Genomic DNA, 19207 nt, shown 5'->3' on the forward strand with positions numbered 1-19207 from the left:
AATTGGAAACCCCATTGGCTGGCTGCTGGGATGAAGGATCCCACCACTGGCAGGGGGATACCGCACCAGAAAATGGGTGCGGTGGGGCCGAGCATCCCGTCCGACTCCCTGCACACAGCTTTATCATGAACAGACTTTTCAGGGTCATTGAAGCTCAAGGTTGCCCAGATCTACAGTAGCATCAATATCCCCAAACACCCTTCTGCATTTGCCTGCTGACCATTAATTACTCGACTGTGATGGCCTGAGGATGTGAAATGCAGTTGTATTTGTATTCCCTGGGAGCAGCTTTACATGGAATTTACAACGCAGAAACAGATCATTTGGCCCACCTCATCTATGTTCGTATTTATGCTCCACTCAAGTCTCCTTCCACCATCCTTGATCACCATGAAGATGATATCCAAGTTTTTTTCTCCTCATATGTTTATCAAGTTCTTTGAATGTGGACAGCACGGTAGCACAGTGGTTAGCGCTGTGGCTTTACAGCACCAGGGTTCCAGGTTCGATTCCCAGCGTAGATCACTGTCTGTTCGGAGTCTGTACATTCTCCCCGTGTCTGTGTGGGTTTCCTCCGGGTGCTCCGGTTTCCTCCCACAGACCAAAGACGTGTAGGTTAGGTGGATTGGCCACGCTAAATTGCCCTTAGTGACCAAAAAGGTTAGGAGGGGTTATGGGGATAGGGTGGAGGTGAGGGCTTCAGTGGGTCGGTGCAGACTTGATGGGCCGAATGGCCTCCTTCTGCACTGTATGTTCTATGTATCTAGCCGAGAATCATAAAATGGTTCCAGGGCAGAATACCCCAATTGGATTATTGAGCCCCACCCTGGGAGCGGAGGTATGGACACTTGTCTCAACAGCTTGGACCAGAAGACGGTGTTTGGCAGAATATCAAACATCCACATTGAGGATGTGCTCTCCAAAATGTGGTTTGGGGAGGAAATCTGTTATTGGATCCAACCTCTCTACATGAACATCAGTAACACCGTATCAATCAATGGGTAGAAATCAGAAAACTTTCTAATTAAATCTGGAGTCAGGCAGGGCTGCCCTCCCTCCGCTGTCCTGTTCTTGTGTTCCATAGAACTTTCTGCTGAGTCCATCAGGAAGGACAGGAACAAACAACTGGGCACGTGGGAGCAAAGCTCCCTCTCAATTGCAGGTTAAAACCAAATCATCAGGTGTCAGACACTCTCAGTTTTGCTGTATATAGTATAGGGCTGGCCCATTCTTCACTCCTGCGCTGCGACAATTACTGCAGCCATTTTCCACTTCATATGGAGTTCAAAAATAGACCGTGTTCGCAAGGACACAACGTATAAACATCTAAGTCAAGGGGGGAAAATGTGCCCAACACCATCGTCATTCTGAAGGCCACCTTTCTCTGTGGCTACATCAGACTGTGCACAGACCCCTGTTCCACATGTACCAAATGTCACTACATGCTGACATTGTACGTCCTCATTGTTGTGAAGGATGGATCTGGTCCGGCTGCCATGGAATGCTCCTAGTAGTTACACCACCTGTTCCTCGTGATAATATCTCTGCATAGAAATACCTTTGACCACATGTCCATCAGGCAGTTACCTGCATGTAACAGTCTGGAGGGCTTTTGTAACTTGATGTTAAAGATGTAACTAGGCTGGTGGTGAGAAGCACCCTTTCTGTTCGCCTCATCCACCCTCTTTGTTCAAATTTCAATCAGGTTTGTCAGACACATTCTCCCATTTGTGATGAATGGAGGAATTTCAGATATTCTGGGCTGGATTCTCCGTTCCATGACTTGGGCGGGATTCTCTGGTCGGCGATGCCAAAAAACACGTTTCACGATTGGCCGGAGAAGCCCCATTCGTGCCGAAATCATGGGTTGCGCCACTTTTGCAATGCTCCATCCCCTCGAAAACAGTATTGTCAAAGAGTATGGTGCACGCAGACGGGACGGCCTCAGAACGTCACCTGAGGCCCACCCACGATGCTCCCAATGGGGTGACTTCCCGACGGCATGGAACACTTTTTTTTCCGTAGACCCGGCATGGCGGTTGTGGTCTGAGTCCAGCACCGCCACAGTCGGACAGGGGAGCCGTTCTTCGGCCAGGGGGGTATTTGGCGGGCACTGGTGTGGGATGGTCCGAGGTGGCCAGGGGGGTTACTGGGGGACAGTATGTGGCAGGCCGGGTCCAGGTGCAGCCGGCGCCATGTGGCACGGCGCAGCCGCTGCAGGCCACTGCCGTGCGCATGCACAACCATGGAACCGGTAATTCTCCTGCCGTATCCGCGGGTAAAGCCGGGGGCTTCACACTGTATGCCTGCTAGCCCCCCACCAGACGGAGGATCGGTGCAGCTTTTGTGCAATTTTGTCTGGTGCAAAATGCCACTGATTCCACACTGGCATCAGCATAGAACATAGATCATTACAGCACAGTACAGGCCCTTCGGCCCTCAATGTTGTGCCGACCTGTGAAACCCCTCTAAAGCCCATCTACATTATTTCCTCATCATCCATATGTCTATCCAATGACCATTTGAATGCGTTTAATGTTAGCGAGTCCACTACTGTTGCAGACAGGGCATTCCACGCCCTTACTACTCTCTGAGTAAAGAACGTACCTCTGACATCTGTCCTATATCTATCTCCCCTCAATTTAAAGCTATGTCCCCTCGTGCTGGACATCACCATCCGAGGAAAAAGGCTCTCACTGTCCACCCTATCTAATCCTCTGATTATCTTGTATGCCTCAATTAAATCATCTCTTAACCTTCTTCTCTCTAACGAAAACAACCTCAAGTCCCTCAGTCTTCCCTCATAAGATCTTCCCTCCATACCAGGCAACATCCTGGTAAATCTCCTCTGTACCCTTTCCAATGCTTCCACATCCTTCCTATAATGCGGCGACCAGAACTGCACGCAATACTCCAAATGAGGCCGCACCAGAGTTTTGTACAGTTGCAACATGACCTCATGGCTCCGAAACTCAATCACTCTCCCAATAAAAGCTAACACACCGTACGCCTTCTTAACAACCCTCTCAACCTGGGTGGCAACTTTCAGGGATCTATGTACATGGACACCGGGATCTCTCTGCTCATCCACACTACCAAGAATCTTACCATTAGCCCAGTACTCTGTCTTCCTGTTATTCCTTCCAAAATGAATCACCTCACACTTTTCTGCATTAAACTCCATTTGCCACCTGTCAGCCCAGCTCTGCAGCTTATCTATGTTCCTCTGTAACTTGTAACATCCTTCTGCACTGTCCACAACTCCACCAACTTTAGCGTCATCTGCAAATTTACTCACCCATCCTTCTACGCCCTCCTCCAGGTCATTTATAAAAATGACAAACAGCAGTGGCCCAAAAACAGATCCTTGTGGTACACCACTAGTAACTGGACTCCAGCACTTAGTCTTCAAATCGGAGGATTCAGCCCGTGGTCTTTTACAACTAAAAATCTGTGTGAAACCCTAATTCTGTGACCAGTGAGGGGCTAGCTGCCCTGCCTGCAACAGTAGTGGACTCACCAACATTAAGGGCATTCAAATGGTCATTGGATAGACATATGGATGATGAGGAAATAGTGTAGATGGGCATTAGAATGGTTTCACAGGTCAGCGCAACATCGAGGGCCGAAGGGCCTGTACTGCACTGAAATGTTCTATGTTCTATGTTCTAATGGCCGGGTCTCAGGCTGCGCATGTGCAAGGCTGACAACCTACAGCGGTCGCGCCGTACAACATGGCACTGGCCGTGCGTGGTCCCGACCCGCCATCCGTGACCGCATTGCCTATCCCCTGGTCACCCCCATCGTCTCCCCCCACCCTCATGGAAGCCCCTCCGGCCAGCGGCACGGATCCTGGCCGAGTGTGGCGGTGCTGGACACAGTAGGCAGTTGCCATGCCGGGTTCTCCACACGGCTGAGACCATACATGTGTCATGTGAGAGTACCTTTATGAACTGGGTGTTTATCAAATAGCTGCAGTGAAGTCAGAGTGAGGATGGAGCTGGGCTGGCAGTCTTCACTTTTGTTTTTGAGCAGCAGCTACAGTGTGTTTTAGTTTCATTTTCAGAGCTGGACAGCTGCAGGCAAAGCTGTAGAATGATATTTCCACAAGCTGCAGACTGTCTTCAGCTCATTTGAGGATTTCAAAGTAATACCGGTTTCTTTAGAGAATTTAAACCTGCTGTCCTTCTGTAAAAAGGGTCTTTAGAACTTATGGATGTTGTTAGTAAAGTTATGAAGGGTTACATATATAATACTGTATATGTGGAGATTAGTGGTGTTGATAGTTGTTAAGATCTTTACTGTGGGTTTATAAAGTGTTAACTAGATTCATAAATAAACATGGTTTTGTTTTAAAAGTACTTTAGATTTCTATTGGATCACACCTGTAAAGTAGGCCCTTGTGCTCCCCATAACCAAACTCTACTAAACATTGTGGGTCAGGTGTACTACATAATACACCTTGGGGTTTGTTAAACCCTGGCCCTTAACGCATGTCCCGCGCCTTCAGGGACTCGGCCCATCGGGGGCAGAGCATCGTTGAAGGGATGACCAATGACGCGCCAGCACCGTTGCAATGGCATGCGATGTGATGATGCCATTTCAGAGGGGGCAGAGCATGGGTGGCCAGCGTCAAATTGGTGCTGGCCCCCATTTTGGCATTGGAGCCCATTCTCCGCCCGATTGCCGAACACGATTTCGGTGTTGACCAACGGAGAATTCCGCCCATTGTTTTTGGTGCAGTAAGAGTTAAAAGCCTGGGTTAGTGTGTATGCTGCAGAACTGTTTTTAAAGAATCCTGGTTTGAAAGGTTTTGAGGACAAGATTTGCAATTAAGGCATCATAAAAGCTTGGGCTAATGAGATTTGTTTGAATTAAGAGGGCTCCCTGTTGAGTTAATTAGATACATATTATGTTTCAGCTTGGTAAGATTATGTCATTAATGGGAGGAGCTAAGGTACCCGGCGTTTTGCGGAATAGAAGTTGAGTTGAGTTTTAGATTGGGATGTGAGCAATATGAATAATAACTTTTCTGCTCTGACTGCAGTTCAGTTAAAGATATATCTGCAGCCAGATTAGCAGATTTTTTCCACGCAGTTCAGAGAACAGTATGTCCATAATGTCCCACATACCTCAGGATGTACCTTCCACTTGGCCAAGCTGACATACCATTCCTTAACTTTAATTAGTATTTATTATTATTAGAGTAACTTACCAGTTACCCTCGAATCATCTTCTTCACCTCTTCAAAAGTAAGAGGTGGGTACTGGAGCATGAGAAAAGGTGGAAAAGTCAAGGAGCACCACCCTTGCCGAACCCATTCACCCACTGAACTCACACTTTACACTCCATGCATCTGAAACCGCACTCAGAACAGACAAAGCAGCACTGAGGAAGGCTTGTTTTAATGCTCCCTGATTCAAGCTTTTGAAAACTAGTTCATTTGGGTATCTAATTAGCATGGGGACAGTTTAGCTCAGTGGGCTAGATAGCTGGTTTGTGATACAGTATATAGGCCAGCAGCAGGGGTTCAATTCCCGTACCAGCTGAGAATTCTGAATTCTCCCTCTGTGTACCCGAACAGGCGCCAGAATGTGACGACTAGGGGCTTCTCATAGTAACTTCATTGCAGCCTACTTGTGGCAATAAAGGTTGTTTATTTATTTTATTTACAACAAAAACAGAATATACTGACGATCTCAGCCGATCTGGCAGCATTTGCGGAGAGAAAATGTTTCAACTCCGGATGATTCTTTCCCAAAGCTGGAGACACCTGGAGATAGTATATGACATTTCATGCTTACATAAAGGGTTAGAGGAAGTAAGATAGGAGGAGCCTTGGAAAAAAGCAAAAACAATAGCTATAGACTCATTGAACCAAATAGCCTATTTCTGAGCTGTTAGTTCTGAGCTGAGTCACCAGAACAGATGGAAATGATCTGGGATTGATGTCTTCACTAAAGGACAGTTTCATGAATAATGTCACATCCCCTCCCGGTGACAGTAGCATCATGAGTGAGGTTATACATGTAACGGAGGAAATAGCTGCGGAGAGCATCAGGAAATGGAGATTTTAAATAGATTCCAGATGGTGAAACTGCTTAAGATTGAAATGGGTGAACAAACATTTCAGAGAATAAAGAAGTGCACAGATATAATAAAGGAGTCGGGACAATCAGTGGGCATTTCTTTCAGTGCAGGGACAAGGAAAGCAGCACAATGACGTATGTCCCCTTGTATTCAAATACAATCAATCATGTTACATCACTTGCTGAGAGTCTGCTATTTCATTCCAGATTTTCAAGATTCAACAAATGAACATTTTATCTTTGAGTACATTTATTACATTTCAGAATAACACATCATCAGAAAATCCTGATGATCTATATAGCATAGAACTTCACAGAATCATAGAATCATTGAATTTACAGTGCAGAAGGAGGCCATTCGGCCCATCGAGTCTGCATCGGCCCCAGGAAAGAGCACCCTACCCAAGCCCACACCTCCACCCTATCCCCGTAACCCAGTAACCCCACCCAACCTTTTTGACACTAAGGGCAGTTTAGATTGGCTAATCCACCTAACCTGCACATCTTTGGACTGTGGGAGGAAACCCACCCACACATGGGGAGAACGTGCAGACTCTGCACAGACAGTGACCCAAGCGGGAATCGAACCTGGGACCCTGGAGCTGTGAAGCAACTGTGCTAATCACTGTGCGACCGTGCTGCCCTCTTCAAGAAGAATCTCATCCTATTATCTACGTGACGTCTGATAAATTAATTAATTGGTTGAAAATAGCAGGACCAGCGACACTCCAACACCTCCTCCCTGACGCCTCTCTCCAAACACAGCACCGAGTTTGTGGGGACTAATTGGGGCCCTTGCCCACTGACCAGTGGGTGGTCCTTCATGCCCTGCGAAGCAGCCTAGAATAGAAAGCCCACTGCTGCTCCATCAAGGCATTTAGTGGTTGGGCAGTATACGTGGCCTTGGCAGAATCACGTGAAGCTAAAGAATACAATGAACAGAATCCTGAATCTTTAGATGCATCCCAATAATATTGCACCAAGATCCGTAAGATTAATTAACTAGCGCAAAGCAAAATTTCCACCATAAAGCCATTCTTATCCAACATGTACATTTTCCATCAGTGCCATGTTGTAGGGAGGAGGGTTCACTTGGAACTGTTGCTGGGGAATGGGTTGTGCAGGCACGTTGCTGTACACCACAATCACCGGCTGAAAACAAAGAACACAAATATGAAGAATTAGAGCAGAATGCACCAGTCAGTTCGTCATGTCTCAGCCGCCTCTCCCAAACATTGGACCAGTTCCATTGCCACTTTCCCCCCTGGGACAATATGTTTGTGCCAGCTCTCTGCCAGAGCAATCTACAAGGCTGTGTTTATTGGTGTCAAAACACTAGGGGGAGCACTTCCTGCACATGCTCAGATGAGGAAATCTATCCCCTGAATTGCTGGAAATAGTTTATCTTCAGTGGAAGAAGCTGAATATGTTTCATTAGTAACTGTGCATTTTATTAATAGAGCATTCTCCCACGTTCAAAATCTGACTGACTATGATAGATTTTATTTTGAGCTCAGGTTATGATGGAGAGTTTTATTTAAGGTGGAGACTTGCAAATGTTTGAATAATTTCAATACTTTGTTTTCAAAACGTTATTCCAATAATAAACGTTGTTATTGTCACAAGTAGGCTTACATTAACACTGCAATGAAGTTACTGTGAAAAGCCCCTAGGCGCCACACTTTGGTGCCTATTCGGGTACACAGAGGGAGAATTCAGAATGTCCAAATTACCCAACAGCATGTCTATCGGGACTTGTCAAACCAGAGCACCCGCAGGAAACACACGCAGACACTGGGAGAACGTGCAGTCTCTGTGCAGACAGTGACCCAAGCTGGGAATTGAACCTGGGACTCTGGAGCTGTGGGGCAACAGTGCTATCACTGTGCTACCTTGCTACCCATAGTAGTGAATCCAAGATGGCGAGGACTGAGAGGTAATCATATTTCGGGGATGACTTGTTGAACATTTAAGAAAAATTAACATATATATTGAGAAGGGAAAAGCCACCATCCAACATTTGAAACATTTCCCTGGTATCAAGAGTCCTATTTACGACCAACTGAGACAGACATGGAATCGCTGCTCTTGTCCAATTTGTTCACTTGTTCAAATAAACACAAATAAAACAGGAAGGGGAAAGGTGACACTGCATCTAAAGACAGCTTCACAAGTGACCCCGCTTAAATATTTCAAATCACCGAAACTCCTGCTACCCACCAACCAGAAAGGCTCAGGAAGATTTATCCCTTAACCAATGTCACTAAAACCATTCAGGTCATTATCACATTGCTGTTCGTGGGGTCCTCTCATAATAATAATCTTTATTGTCACAAGTAGGCTTACATTAACACTGCAATGAAGTTACTGTGAAAATTCCCTAGTTGCCACATTCCGGCGCCTGTTCGGGTACACTGAGGGAGAATTCAGAATGTTCAATTCACCGAACAGCACATCTTTCGGGACTTGTGGGGAGGAAACCGGAGCACCCGGAGGAAACCGGAGCACCCGGAGGAAACCCAACATGAAAATTGGCTGCGGTGTTTCACAACAGGAACTAAACTTTAGTTGACTCTAAAATGTTTTAGGAAATCCTGAGGTCATCAAAGAAATCCAGCTCTTTCTTCAACTCCATTTCCCTACCATTCTTCCCTTCTTATGTCTGAAGAGGCGTAAAATGATCGCAAAAATGTGAACTCTGTTTCAATCTCCACAGATGCTGCCAGAGTTCCTCCACCTTTTTCTGCTTTTATTTATTCCAAGCATCCACGATGCTTTGCTTTTATTTTATATGAGCAAACTCCCTTTTCTTCATCAAAACCACTCCATGGGATTGTTTCCATCCACCTGAGACTGTGACTAGGGCTTTAGTTCAATCTCCACCTGAAAACACAGCCCCGACAGACGGGCAGCACTCCCTCATCACTGGCACTGGGAGTATCAGCCTAGATTTGGTGCTCAAATCTCTGCATTGGACTTTGATCCAATCTGTAGCTCAGATCACAAAGTGTCGCCCACTGAGTCCCAACTAAAAGCTAATCAGGCTGCTGCTTGAAAATGTTAGGTCAATTGGACATTCTGAATAATCCCTTAGTGTACCCTAATAGGCGCTGGAGTGTTGCGACTCGGGGATTTGCACAGTAACCTCATTGCAGTGTTAATGTAAGTCTACTTGTGATATTAGTAAAGATTATTATCATTAAAACTTGGAATATCAAAGTGGTGTTAGGACCATTTAAAATAAGTGGGAAAAAAATACAGAAAACATTTGGGGAAATGCCAGAGGAGAAACACAAGCTGCTTCAGATTTGAGAGATCAAGTCATCTGTTTCTGCGCGGGTAACAGTGTATGATTCAAGCTTTGGCTGGTATAACCTTGCTGTCATTCACAGAATTGTTTCCCCACCTAACTGTTATCTTGTGTGAATGCTGGGCTGAGGGTGGACAATAGAAATTATGTGAATTCAAATTTAATTGTTCCTGTTGGGTGAGAAGTGGCAGAAACACATTGGCTGCTTGTTTCCGCCTTGTGATGATATGTACATCGACTGGGATGTAAAGAGTTAACAAGTTAATGATAATGCTTCTTACCACTAGAGGGAACCACAGAACAGTCATATAAATATCATGTGACTTTGGGGATTCTGGGAGTCACAAGTTAGGAGGCAGCTGGTAGAGTGCAAGGCATGGGAGCAATTGTACTTGAGAAGTTCTGCTAGTTAAGAGTTAGCACAGTTTAAGAGACAAACCATCTACTTCAGGAATGTGAATGAATCTTAGTTAGTAGTGTAATAAATTTATAGTTTTGTTTGTTAACAAAGCTTTGTGTTCTTTATTCAACACTACGCATCCAAGCCATCCAAGTAAAGTAAAATAGAGAACACAACACATACTGTCTGACCTGCCCTTCCATTGAGTTATGTAGTGTGGGATGTATTGCAAGGGGTTGATCTGCTGCCACACAGCAGTTATTATTATGCATTTGTCTATGTATTTACATTGTGTACTTATCGTATCTCCTACGTTTTTCATGTATGGAATTATCTGCCTGGACTAGATGCAGAACAATACTGTTCACTGTACCTTGGTACGCGTGACAATAAATCTATATTTAAATATTTTTCTAAAATGGGAAAGAGACTAATATACACATGTAGATACACAGAGGCAATAGAATCTTAAATTAATTCAGTATATAACTTACCACTGGTGTTCCACAGCAACCATTAATAGCTTTACAGTTGAAGCTTGAAACTGCAATGGATATTGCTGCGTTGAGCAGGGTCAGCAGGAGAAGTATGGCCATACACGCAGTTGAACCCTGTAACACGGTAAACACAAATCAATTAGATTGCACAGAAAACATCTTAAAATATTACTTATAAACAGCTTAGTATCAAGAAAAGTTAACACTCACGCCAGACCTATAACAATGAGCCCAAGAATAACACGATGGTTGTATGCTGAGGTTTATGGAATATATAATTATTGCAGGGAAGCAAATAATGGCACTGATGATGTTCATTGATAAGCAACCTTTGATCTGGAAGGTGAAGAAAAAACAGACATTAATGAGCTTGATCTTGGAGTGCAGGAGACAACGTTAAAGGTAAGTTTGCAATTGATACAAATCTTGGAAGCATTGTAAACTGTGAGGACGGTAGTTTAGGATTTCAAAAGGACATAGACAAGGGGGTGGAATTGCAGATAAGTGGCAGATGAAGTTCAATATAGAGAAGTGTGAGATAATTCATTTTGGTAAAAAAGAACTGGAGAGAAAATACAGAATAAATGATACAACTTTGAAGGGTCTTGAGGAACAGTGAAACCTCGGTGTATAATTTATAGATCAGTGATGGTGGCAAGACAGGAGGAGGAAGCAGTTAATAAAGCAAATAATATCCTGGACCTTATTAAGAGATGTAGAGTACAAGAGACGGGAGGTTATGCTGAACTTCGACCAGATATCAGTTAGTCCTCAGCTGGGGTATATGTAGAGTTCTGGCCACCAAGCATTACGAAGGACCTGAACGCATTGGAGAGAGTAACAAAGAGGTTTAAAAGAATGGTTCCGGGGATGAGAAACTTCAGTTATGCGGTTGGAGAGGCTGGGGCTGTTCTTCATGGAGAGAAGAAGGCTAAAAGGAGATATTATACAGATCTACAAAATCATGAGGGGGCTTTGCAGGGGAGATCGGGAGAAATTATTCCCACGTGTAAAAGGATCACGAACGAGAGGGCACAGATTTCAAGTGAATTGCAAAAGAAGAAAATCTGATGTGAGAATAACAATTTTTTTTTAAATGAGTGGTTCTGGTCTGGACTGCATTGCCTGGAATTGTGGTGGAGAGAGGTGTCAATCGAGGCATTCACAAAGGGCAGTAGAAACAATGTGCAGCATTACTGAGACAAGGCATAACACGCATTTGGAGAGCCAGTGCAGACACAATGGGTCAATTGGCCTTCTACTGCACCTTAATAATTCTGTGATTCTGCGATTTAATAACGTATGATAAAATATGGAAGGAGGAAGAAAGCAATTAGCTCACGTTGAGTTGCTGTGATCTTGAATGCACTGTTTGAAAGGATGACGGTAGCAGATTCATTAATAAAATTCATGGGAAGGGGTCCTGCCGTGAACCTAGACCTGGGTTTAATTCCAACCACAGCAGATGACGGAATTTGAATTAATTAAAAATCTGGAATTAAAAGTCTAATGGTGGCCATGAAACTATTGTTGATTGTTATAAAACTCCATCTTGTTCACCATTGTCCTTCAGTGAAGAAAATCTGTCATCTTTCCCTGGTCAGGCCTATAGGTGACTCCAGATCAACAGCAATGTAGTTGGCTCTTAAATAATCTCCAAAATGACCTTGCAAGCCCCTCAGTTGTAACAAACTATTCCAAAGTCAATGAAAAGGTAGGAAACTGGACAGACTAGCTGGCATCGACCCAGGCAGCGGAAACTACAATGCAATCCTAGCCCCGTCCACCCTTCAAAATCCTGCTTCCGGACATGTGAGGCTCGTGCTAAAATTGGGAGAGTTTGCCTCACAGATCTGTCATGAAATAGCTTTATATGCTCAAACTCACAAAATCATACCTCACAGATAATGTCTCAGATACCACCATCAACTTCAGATTCCAGCATCCACAGTAATTTGCTTTTACCACCATCATCTCCCCTGGGAAGCACACACCAATCAGGATCCCATGAAATCTCATGGCAACAGGATAAACATGGGCAAGGAAATTGTTGCATGATTACCACTTCTTGCCCACCTCTTGCCACCACCTACCTCCCCCCCCCCCCCCCCCCCCCCCCTCAGCTGATGAATCAGTACTCCTCCATGTTGAACACTTGGAGAAAGCACTGAGGGTGGCAAAGGTGAGAAATGTAGTCTGAGTGGGGGAACTTCAATGCTCATCACAAAGAGTAAGAGTGGATCGTTAGCACCACTGATCCGTCTGGGTCCGAAAGGACTGAGTCTGCAGCAGGTGGTGAGGGCACCACCAAGATGTACTTGACCTCATCCTCGCCACTTGTGGAGACAAAGTTGCATCTTCACAACAAGGGTACCCTCTATCATGCTGTGTGGCACTACCACGAAGTTGCATCTTCACATCAAGGGTACCCTCTATCATGCTGTGTGGCACTACCACCATGCTAAATAGGACAGACATCGCAAACATTTAGCAACTCATTTACCACAAACCAGGGGATCAACGCTGCTTGAAGCACGAGTACAAGAGGGCATGCCAGGAGAAACAGCAGGCATATCTAAAAATGAGGTGTCAGCCTGGTGAAGTTACAACACAGAGATACATGCATGTCACACAGCAAAAACAGAAAGTGATGGACAGAGGTTACTGACTCCACAACCAACGGATCAGATCTAAGATCTGCAGTCCTGCAACATCCAGTTGTGAATGGTAGCGAACAATTATGCAACTTACTTGAGGAGAAGGCTCCTCAAATATCCCCATCCTCAATGACGTGGAAGCGCAACATGTCAGTGAGAAAGATAAGGCTGAATCATTTGCAATAATCTTCAGTCAGAAGTGCCAAGTGGATGTTCAATCTCAGCCTCCTCGCGAGGCCCATTCCTATCACTCCACATGCTATGAGAAAATGGCTAAAGGAATTCAATGTTGCAACGGCTTTGGGCACTGACAATATCCCAGCAATTGTAATGTAGACTTGTGCTCTGGAACTTGCCACACCCCGAGCCAAGCTGTTCCAGTACAGATCAAGCATGGGCATCTCTCTGGATAGGTGGAAAATTGTCCAGATTTATGCTGTACACAGAAAGGCAGCATAAATCCCATCTAACTAATTACCAATCAATTGTGAGCAGTTTTAGGCCCAGTTTCCAAGGAAAGATGTGCTGGCCTGGGAAAGAGTCCAGAGGAGGTTCACAAGAATGATCCTTGGAATGAAGAGCTTGTCATATGAGGAACGGTTGAGGACTGTGGGTCTGTACTCGTTGGAGTTTAGAAGGATGAGGGGGGATCTTATTGAAACTTACAGGATACTGCGAGGCCTGGGTAGAGTGGACGTGGAAAGGATGTTTTCACTTGTAGGGAAAACTAGAACCAGGATTCACAATCTCAGACTAAAAGGGATGATCCTTTAAAACAGAGATGAGGAAGTATTTCTTCAACCAGAGGGTGGTGAATCATAGAATCTACAGTGCAGAAGGAGGCCATTCAGTCCATCGTGTCTGCACCGGCTCTTGAACAGAGGACCCTACCCAAGGTCAACACCTCCACCCTACCCCCATAACCCAGTAACCCCATCCAACACTAAGGGCACTTTTGGATACCATGGGCAATTTAGCATGGCCAATCCACCTAACCCGCTCATAGGATTCTCCGTTACACCGGCCGGTCAAAGGGGTTTCCCATTGTGGGGCGGGAAACCCCCGGGCACCGGCAAATCGGAGAATACCACCGGCGGAGAATCCCGGCCTAAGGGTCTGATCCCCAGCATTCGGAAAACATTAATAAAAATAATCAAGGTTAAAAGGTGAGAAATTGTTGTCAGTACATCAAAAGGGACTGGGTATATTGAACATGATGATTGTTGCAAACTGCCAGGTATTTAACAAACCTGTGTAGTGCTAATTAATGATATTGAATAGCTTGGTTGGGAAGTCGCTAAATTGGGGGAAGACTAATTACACCAATATTAGGCAGAAACTGTAGAATTTAGATTGGGGGCGGTTGTTTGAGGGTAAATAAACATCAGACATGTGGGAGTCCTTCAAGCGTCAGTTGATTAGAATGTTCCTGTGAAGATGAAGGATAAATATGGTGAATTTTGGAAACCTTGGATAGCGAGGGATATAGTGAGCCGAGTCAAAAAGAAACAGGAAGCATTCATAAGGTCTCAAAGGCTGAGAACAGACAAAGCCCTTGAAAAGTATAAAGAAAGTAGAAAGGAACAAAGTAGAAAGTAGCAAAGAGTTAGGCGGGCTAAAAGGGGTCATGAAAAGTAGCCCCTAGTCTCCACATTCCGGCGCCTGTTTGGGGAGGTCGGTATGGGAATTGAACCCGCACTGCTGGCCTTGTTCTGCATTACAAGCCAGCTGTTTAACCCACTGTGCTAAACCATCCAAGGGGTCTTATACTTATGTAAAGAGCAAGAGGGCAACACGGGAAAGCTTTGGCCCAGTCAAGGACAGAGGAGGGAATTAATTCTTGGAGCCAGAGGAAATGGGTATTCACCAAAGAGAAGGGCTTGGTGGTTGATGAGTCTCAGTAAGGGTATGTTGATATTCTGGGTCGGATCGATATAAAAAAGGTGTTGGGCATCTTAAAAAACATTAAGATAGGTTTGTTGGGATCTATCCTTGAATACTGAGGGAGGCAAGGAAGAAAATTGCTGGGGCCTTGACAGAAATCTTTGAATCCTCACTGGCTACAGGTGAGGTCCCAGAGGACTGGAGAATAGCCAATGTTCTTCCTTGAGTAAGATTCTGTAAAATTGTCCTTAATTGTTGTAAACTAGTCCCCCAGCACTGGGTGGCTGGAACAGAAAAGATGTAATTCCAATTTCACCCAACCTCCACCCCACCATATGTGTTGTTGTTGGATGAAACTGTAGATGATCATAGATTATTATAGATTATCATAGAATTTACAGTGCAGAAGGAGGCCATTCGGCCCATCAAGCCTGCACCAGCTCCTGGAAAGAGCACCCTACCCAAGATCAACACCTCCACCCTATCCCCATAACCCAGTAACCCCACCCAACACTAAGGGCAATTTTGGACACTAAGGGCAATTTAGCATGGCCAATCCACCTAACCTGCACATCTTTGGACTGTGGGAGGAAACCGGAGCACCCGGAGGAAACCCACGCACACACGGGGAGGATGTGCAGACTCCGCACAGATAGTGACCCAAGCTGGAATCGAACCTGGGACCCTGGAGCTGTGAAGCAATTGTGCTATCCACAATGCTACCATGCTGCCCAATATAATGAGGTAATAGTAGATATCGGGCTGCGCCTGCCGCAAGATGGGCAGGTATGGGACGGGGACCAAAAGGTATGCCCAGCTAAGCTGACTAAGAGGTTCACAATAAGACCACTCCACATAACAACACATGACAACTCACCTCAAACACATTTGTACATTGTCATGACCATTTATGGAGACTTTCCTCTGATTGATCAATGCTTCAAGAGACGGTGTAAGTGAAGCACTATTAAAAACTTTAACACAATGCTCTATTCAATGTGAAAATAGGATGCCTTAGAGTTAGTTTTACAGGTAGAATGCAAGTGACCGATTTATCTTGATACCGACTTGTTGGATTTAATTCTCGTTAAGGTGAGAGAGATGGCTGGTTGGAAATCAAGGATTTGTATTTCTGCAGTGTAGTCACCCACCAAGTCTTCCCAAAATAGGGTGTGTGGACTAAATTTCTCTCTTCACAGACCTAAATACTCCCTGGACAGAATGGATTAAAGTGATCAATATCCTGCCTCATCAAACACTCCCAGGATAGGGAAAACATGGGTTACATACAGAGTAAAACTTGATCTACAAGTGTCCCATTGAACACACATCAGAAAGAAATGTGTTCATCTTCTTTCTGGCTGCATTTGTACCCAGGCCCCTGGTGTGGAACTTTATCATCTCATCTCTTTCAACATTGAACTGGTGTGAAAGAAAGTTAACTTCCACCAAATTTGTTGGGCTGTATTTAAATCCAAGAGTCAGATGAGGAAAGAAAACATTTTCACCCACTTATCTATCCCTTTACTGTACAGTATTCATTTGCACAGACCGATATAGTAGGGATTTAGTGTGACAATAACAAACAACAATGATCTGACTAGTTTGTCATCTTGGGTGATGATGTTATTTGCAAGCCAACAATATAAAATCCATTTTGGAGTACGTACTTACCATACACTGAGTTCGCTCCTTCTCAGCAGCAACAGCAAGGGCCCCTGCAGCAACAAACTTCAAAAACATATTGCACATCAGAGAAAACACTTAGAAGAATTAAACAACAATTCAAATATTGGATTTTGACTTTCGACATTCTTCTCCTCTCAAACTAAAGTGTTAAGTTAGACATTGGCTCCATAAGCTCTCTGCCTCTATGTGACTCCTCATTCCGACGGGATTCTTCCTGTTTGACGCTGGATAGAGAGTAAATGAAGGAAGTTTAATGGGCCGAAAGGGTGGGGAGTGTTACAGCTCAGACTGACACATATTGTCTTGCGTTTTATCTTCACGCACTCATTTTCCCTTTGGGGAACAAGATGTAAGTGCTGTTGGGATTATTAAACTAATTATTAGCCTTTTTTAACATTTGTTTAGGGGATTTGGGTATCTCTCACTGGGCCAGCATTTATTGCCCATCCCTAAAGATAGAGACTGACCCTGAAGCATTGAATATTTTGCCAGCTGGAGTCAATGAAGTGAAATGAAATGGAATAAATGAATGAAAATCGCTTTTGTCACGAGTATGCTTCAATGAAGTTACTGTGAAAAGCCCCTAGTCGCCACATTCCGGCGCCTGTCCGGGGAGGCTGGTACGGGAATCGAACCGTGCTGCTGGCCTGCTCGGTCTGCTTTAAAAGCTAGTGATTTAGCCCAGTGAGCTAAACCAGGAGGCTCTCAGCTTCCTCCTGAGGCCCCAACATCATTGACACCAGTCTTCAAACAATTTAAACCACTCCATGTGACATCAAGAAATGGCTGAAGGCACTGGATACAGCAAAGCCTATGGACCCAGCAGTAGGTCAGAAGAATTTTACTCCATAATTAGTTGCTGTTCCAGTATGGTTACAGCATAAGCAACTCCCTGACAATGTGAAAACATTTCCATATATTCCCTGTACACAAAAAGGATAACAAAGTCAATCCAGCAATTATCATCCCGATCAGTCTACTTTAAAACATCAGCAGTGACGTTGACAGTGATATCCCAGGGTGGTTACTCAGCAACAACCTGCGTATGCATGTTCAGATTGGGTTCTTCCAGGGTCACTGAACTCCAGGTCGCATTGCACTCTTGGTCCAAACATGGACTGCCATTGACATTGAAAGTACATTTGACGCAGTACAGTAGAGTTTCCCAAACCTTTCCAGCTGCGGAACACCAGGTGAACTCCCAAGAGCATCAGGGAACGCAAAACATTGTTATCATGTCAAATGTACTTTTCTGCTCTGAAATAGTGGCCAACACAGAAACAAAATGTGCACAAGTTTTTCTGGCAATATGAGCCAGACTCCACATGAGCTGGCGACTGATAGGTTGAGCCAATGTTCAGCTTGGCCGGCCTCTGATTGGACAATTAGATTTTTGGTTTGTTTACGATTTCTGGCCATTGCTCCCCTGCTCGTTTTTAAAAAAAATCTTTGCTGCCAGTGTTTTTCTTTAACTGACTCTGACGCTTAATTTATGTTGTGTTTATTGTTTTTATTTTAAAAATAGTGGGCGGCATTCTCCGTCCCGCCAGCCCCGTTTTCTGGCACAGCTTGCTCCCGCCGGCAACGGGATTCTCCGTTCCCACAGCCGGCCAATGGTACTTCCCATTGTGGCTACATCACACCGTCGGGAAACCCGCGGGTGTGGGTGCGCTGCCAGCGAAGAAGAGGATCTCGCCAACAGAGAATCCCGCAGACTGGCTTTCTGTCGATTTTTGTCGCGTGACTCCGCGGAATTCCTGGAGGCCTCTTGTGGAACTCCGGGGTACCAGTCAAGACTCCTCAAGTACTGAAGCGATCCATGCTGCAAAGAGTTGATTTACACAATGTTCAGGCTTGGACTGATAAGGGACATATAGCATTCATGCCACGTAAGTGCCAGGCCAACAAGGGAATATAATAATCTACCCTTGGCATTCAATGACATTACCATCAATAAATCCCCCAACATCGCCATCTGGGGATTATTATTGACCAGACACTTAACTGAACCAGCCTTGTGTGTATATATATATGTGACTACAAGAGCAGTTCAGAGGGTGGGAGCTCTGCACCACATACCTCGCCTCCTGAATCCCCAAAGTCTATCACAACCTACATGGCACGTCGAGATTGTGATGGATTGCTCTCCATATGTCCAGTTGAATACAGCTCCAGCAGCACTGAAGAAAGTTGACACCATCCAGGGCAAAGCAACCCACTTGATCAGCCTGCAATCCACCACAGTCAACATTCAATCCCTCAAACATTTGTACACAATGGCAGCGGTAAAGACCCTCTGCAAGTTGCACTGCAGCAACTTGCCAAGGTTCGTAACTCAACACCTTTCAGTCCTACACCCTCTACCACCTAGAATGGCTGCTGCATCAGCTGATTAGAAATGCTAAGAACTGCAGACTCCGCCATTTGCCGCTCCTTCGCGGTTCGTGGGGCAAAATTGTGGAACTTGTTCAGTAATGGATTAAAAGACATTCCAATAAGTTGTCTCATTTATGTTAAGTATCCAATAATTGACACTGATATGTAAAGGGGCTTCAGGTGGCCTTTGTGTCTGGTGATGATAGAGTTTTGTGCAGAGTCTCTTAAAGTAAAATAAAGGTGTTTGTGAAAATGAGCAGAACCTTCGACTCTTTAAACTACAGCAGCTAAACGTCTAACAGAAG

The 19207-nt window shown here is 44.8% G+C and overlaps 1 protein-coding gene across 1 annotated transcript in view; it reads right to left on the reverse strand.

Moving 5' to 3' along the window:
- Positions 1-5637: 5637 nt before the first annotated feature.
- The window catches only part of LOC119975466 (membrane-spanning 4-domains subfamily A member 8-like), a 252233-nt gene continuing 238663 nt past the window's right edge, over positions 5638-19207 (reverse strand). Inside the window, exons 4-7 of the mRNA XM_038815156.1 lie at positions 16512-16568; positions 10507-10632; positions 10294-10410; positions 5638-7241 (exon numbers count right to left, since the gene is read on the reverse strand). Of these exons, the coding sequence (XP_038671084.1) occupies positions 7128-7241; positions 10294-10410; positions 10507-10632; positions 16512-16568 (414 nt within the window). The 3' untranslated portion in view covers positions 5638-7127. The remainder of the gene's footprint in view (positions 7242-10293; positions 10411-10506; positions 10633-16511; positions 16569-19207) is intronic.

The sequence above is a fragment of the Scyliorhinus canicula genome, chromosome 13 (genome assembly GCF_902713615.1).
Source record: "Scyliorhinus canicula chromosome 13, sScyCan1.1, whole genome shotgun sequence".
In the NCBI taxonomy this organism is placed as follows: domain Eukaryota; kingdom Metazoa; phylum Chordata; class Chondrichthyes; order Carcharhiniformes; family Scyliorhinidae; genus Scyliorhinus; species Scyliorhinus canicula.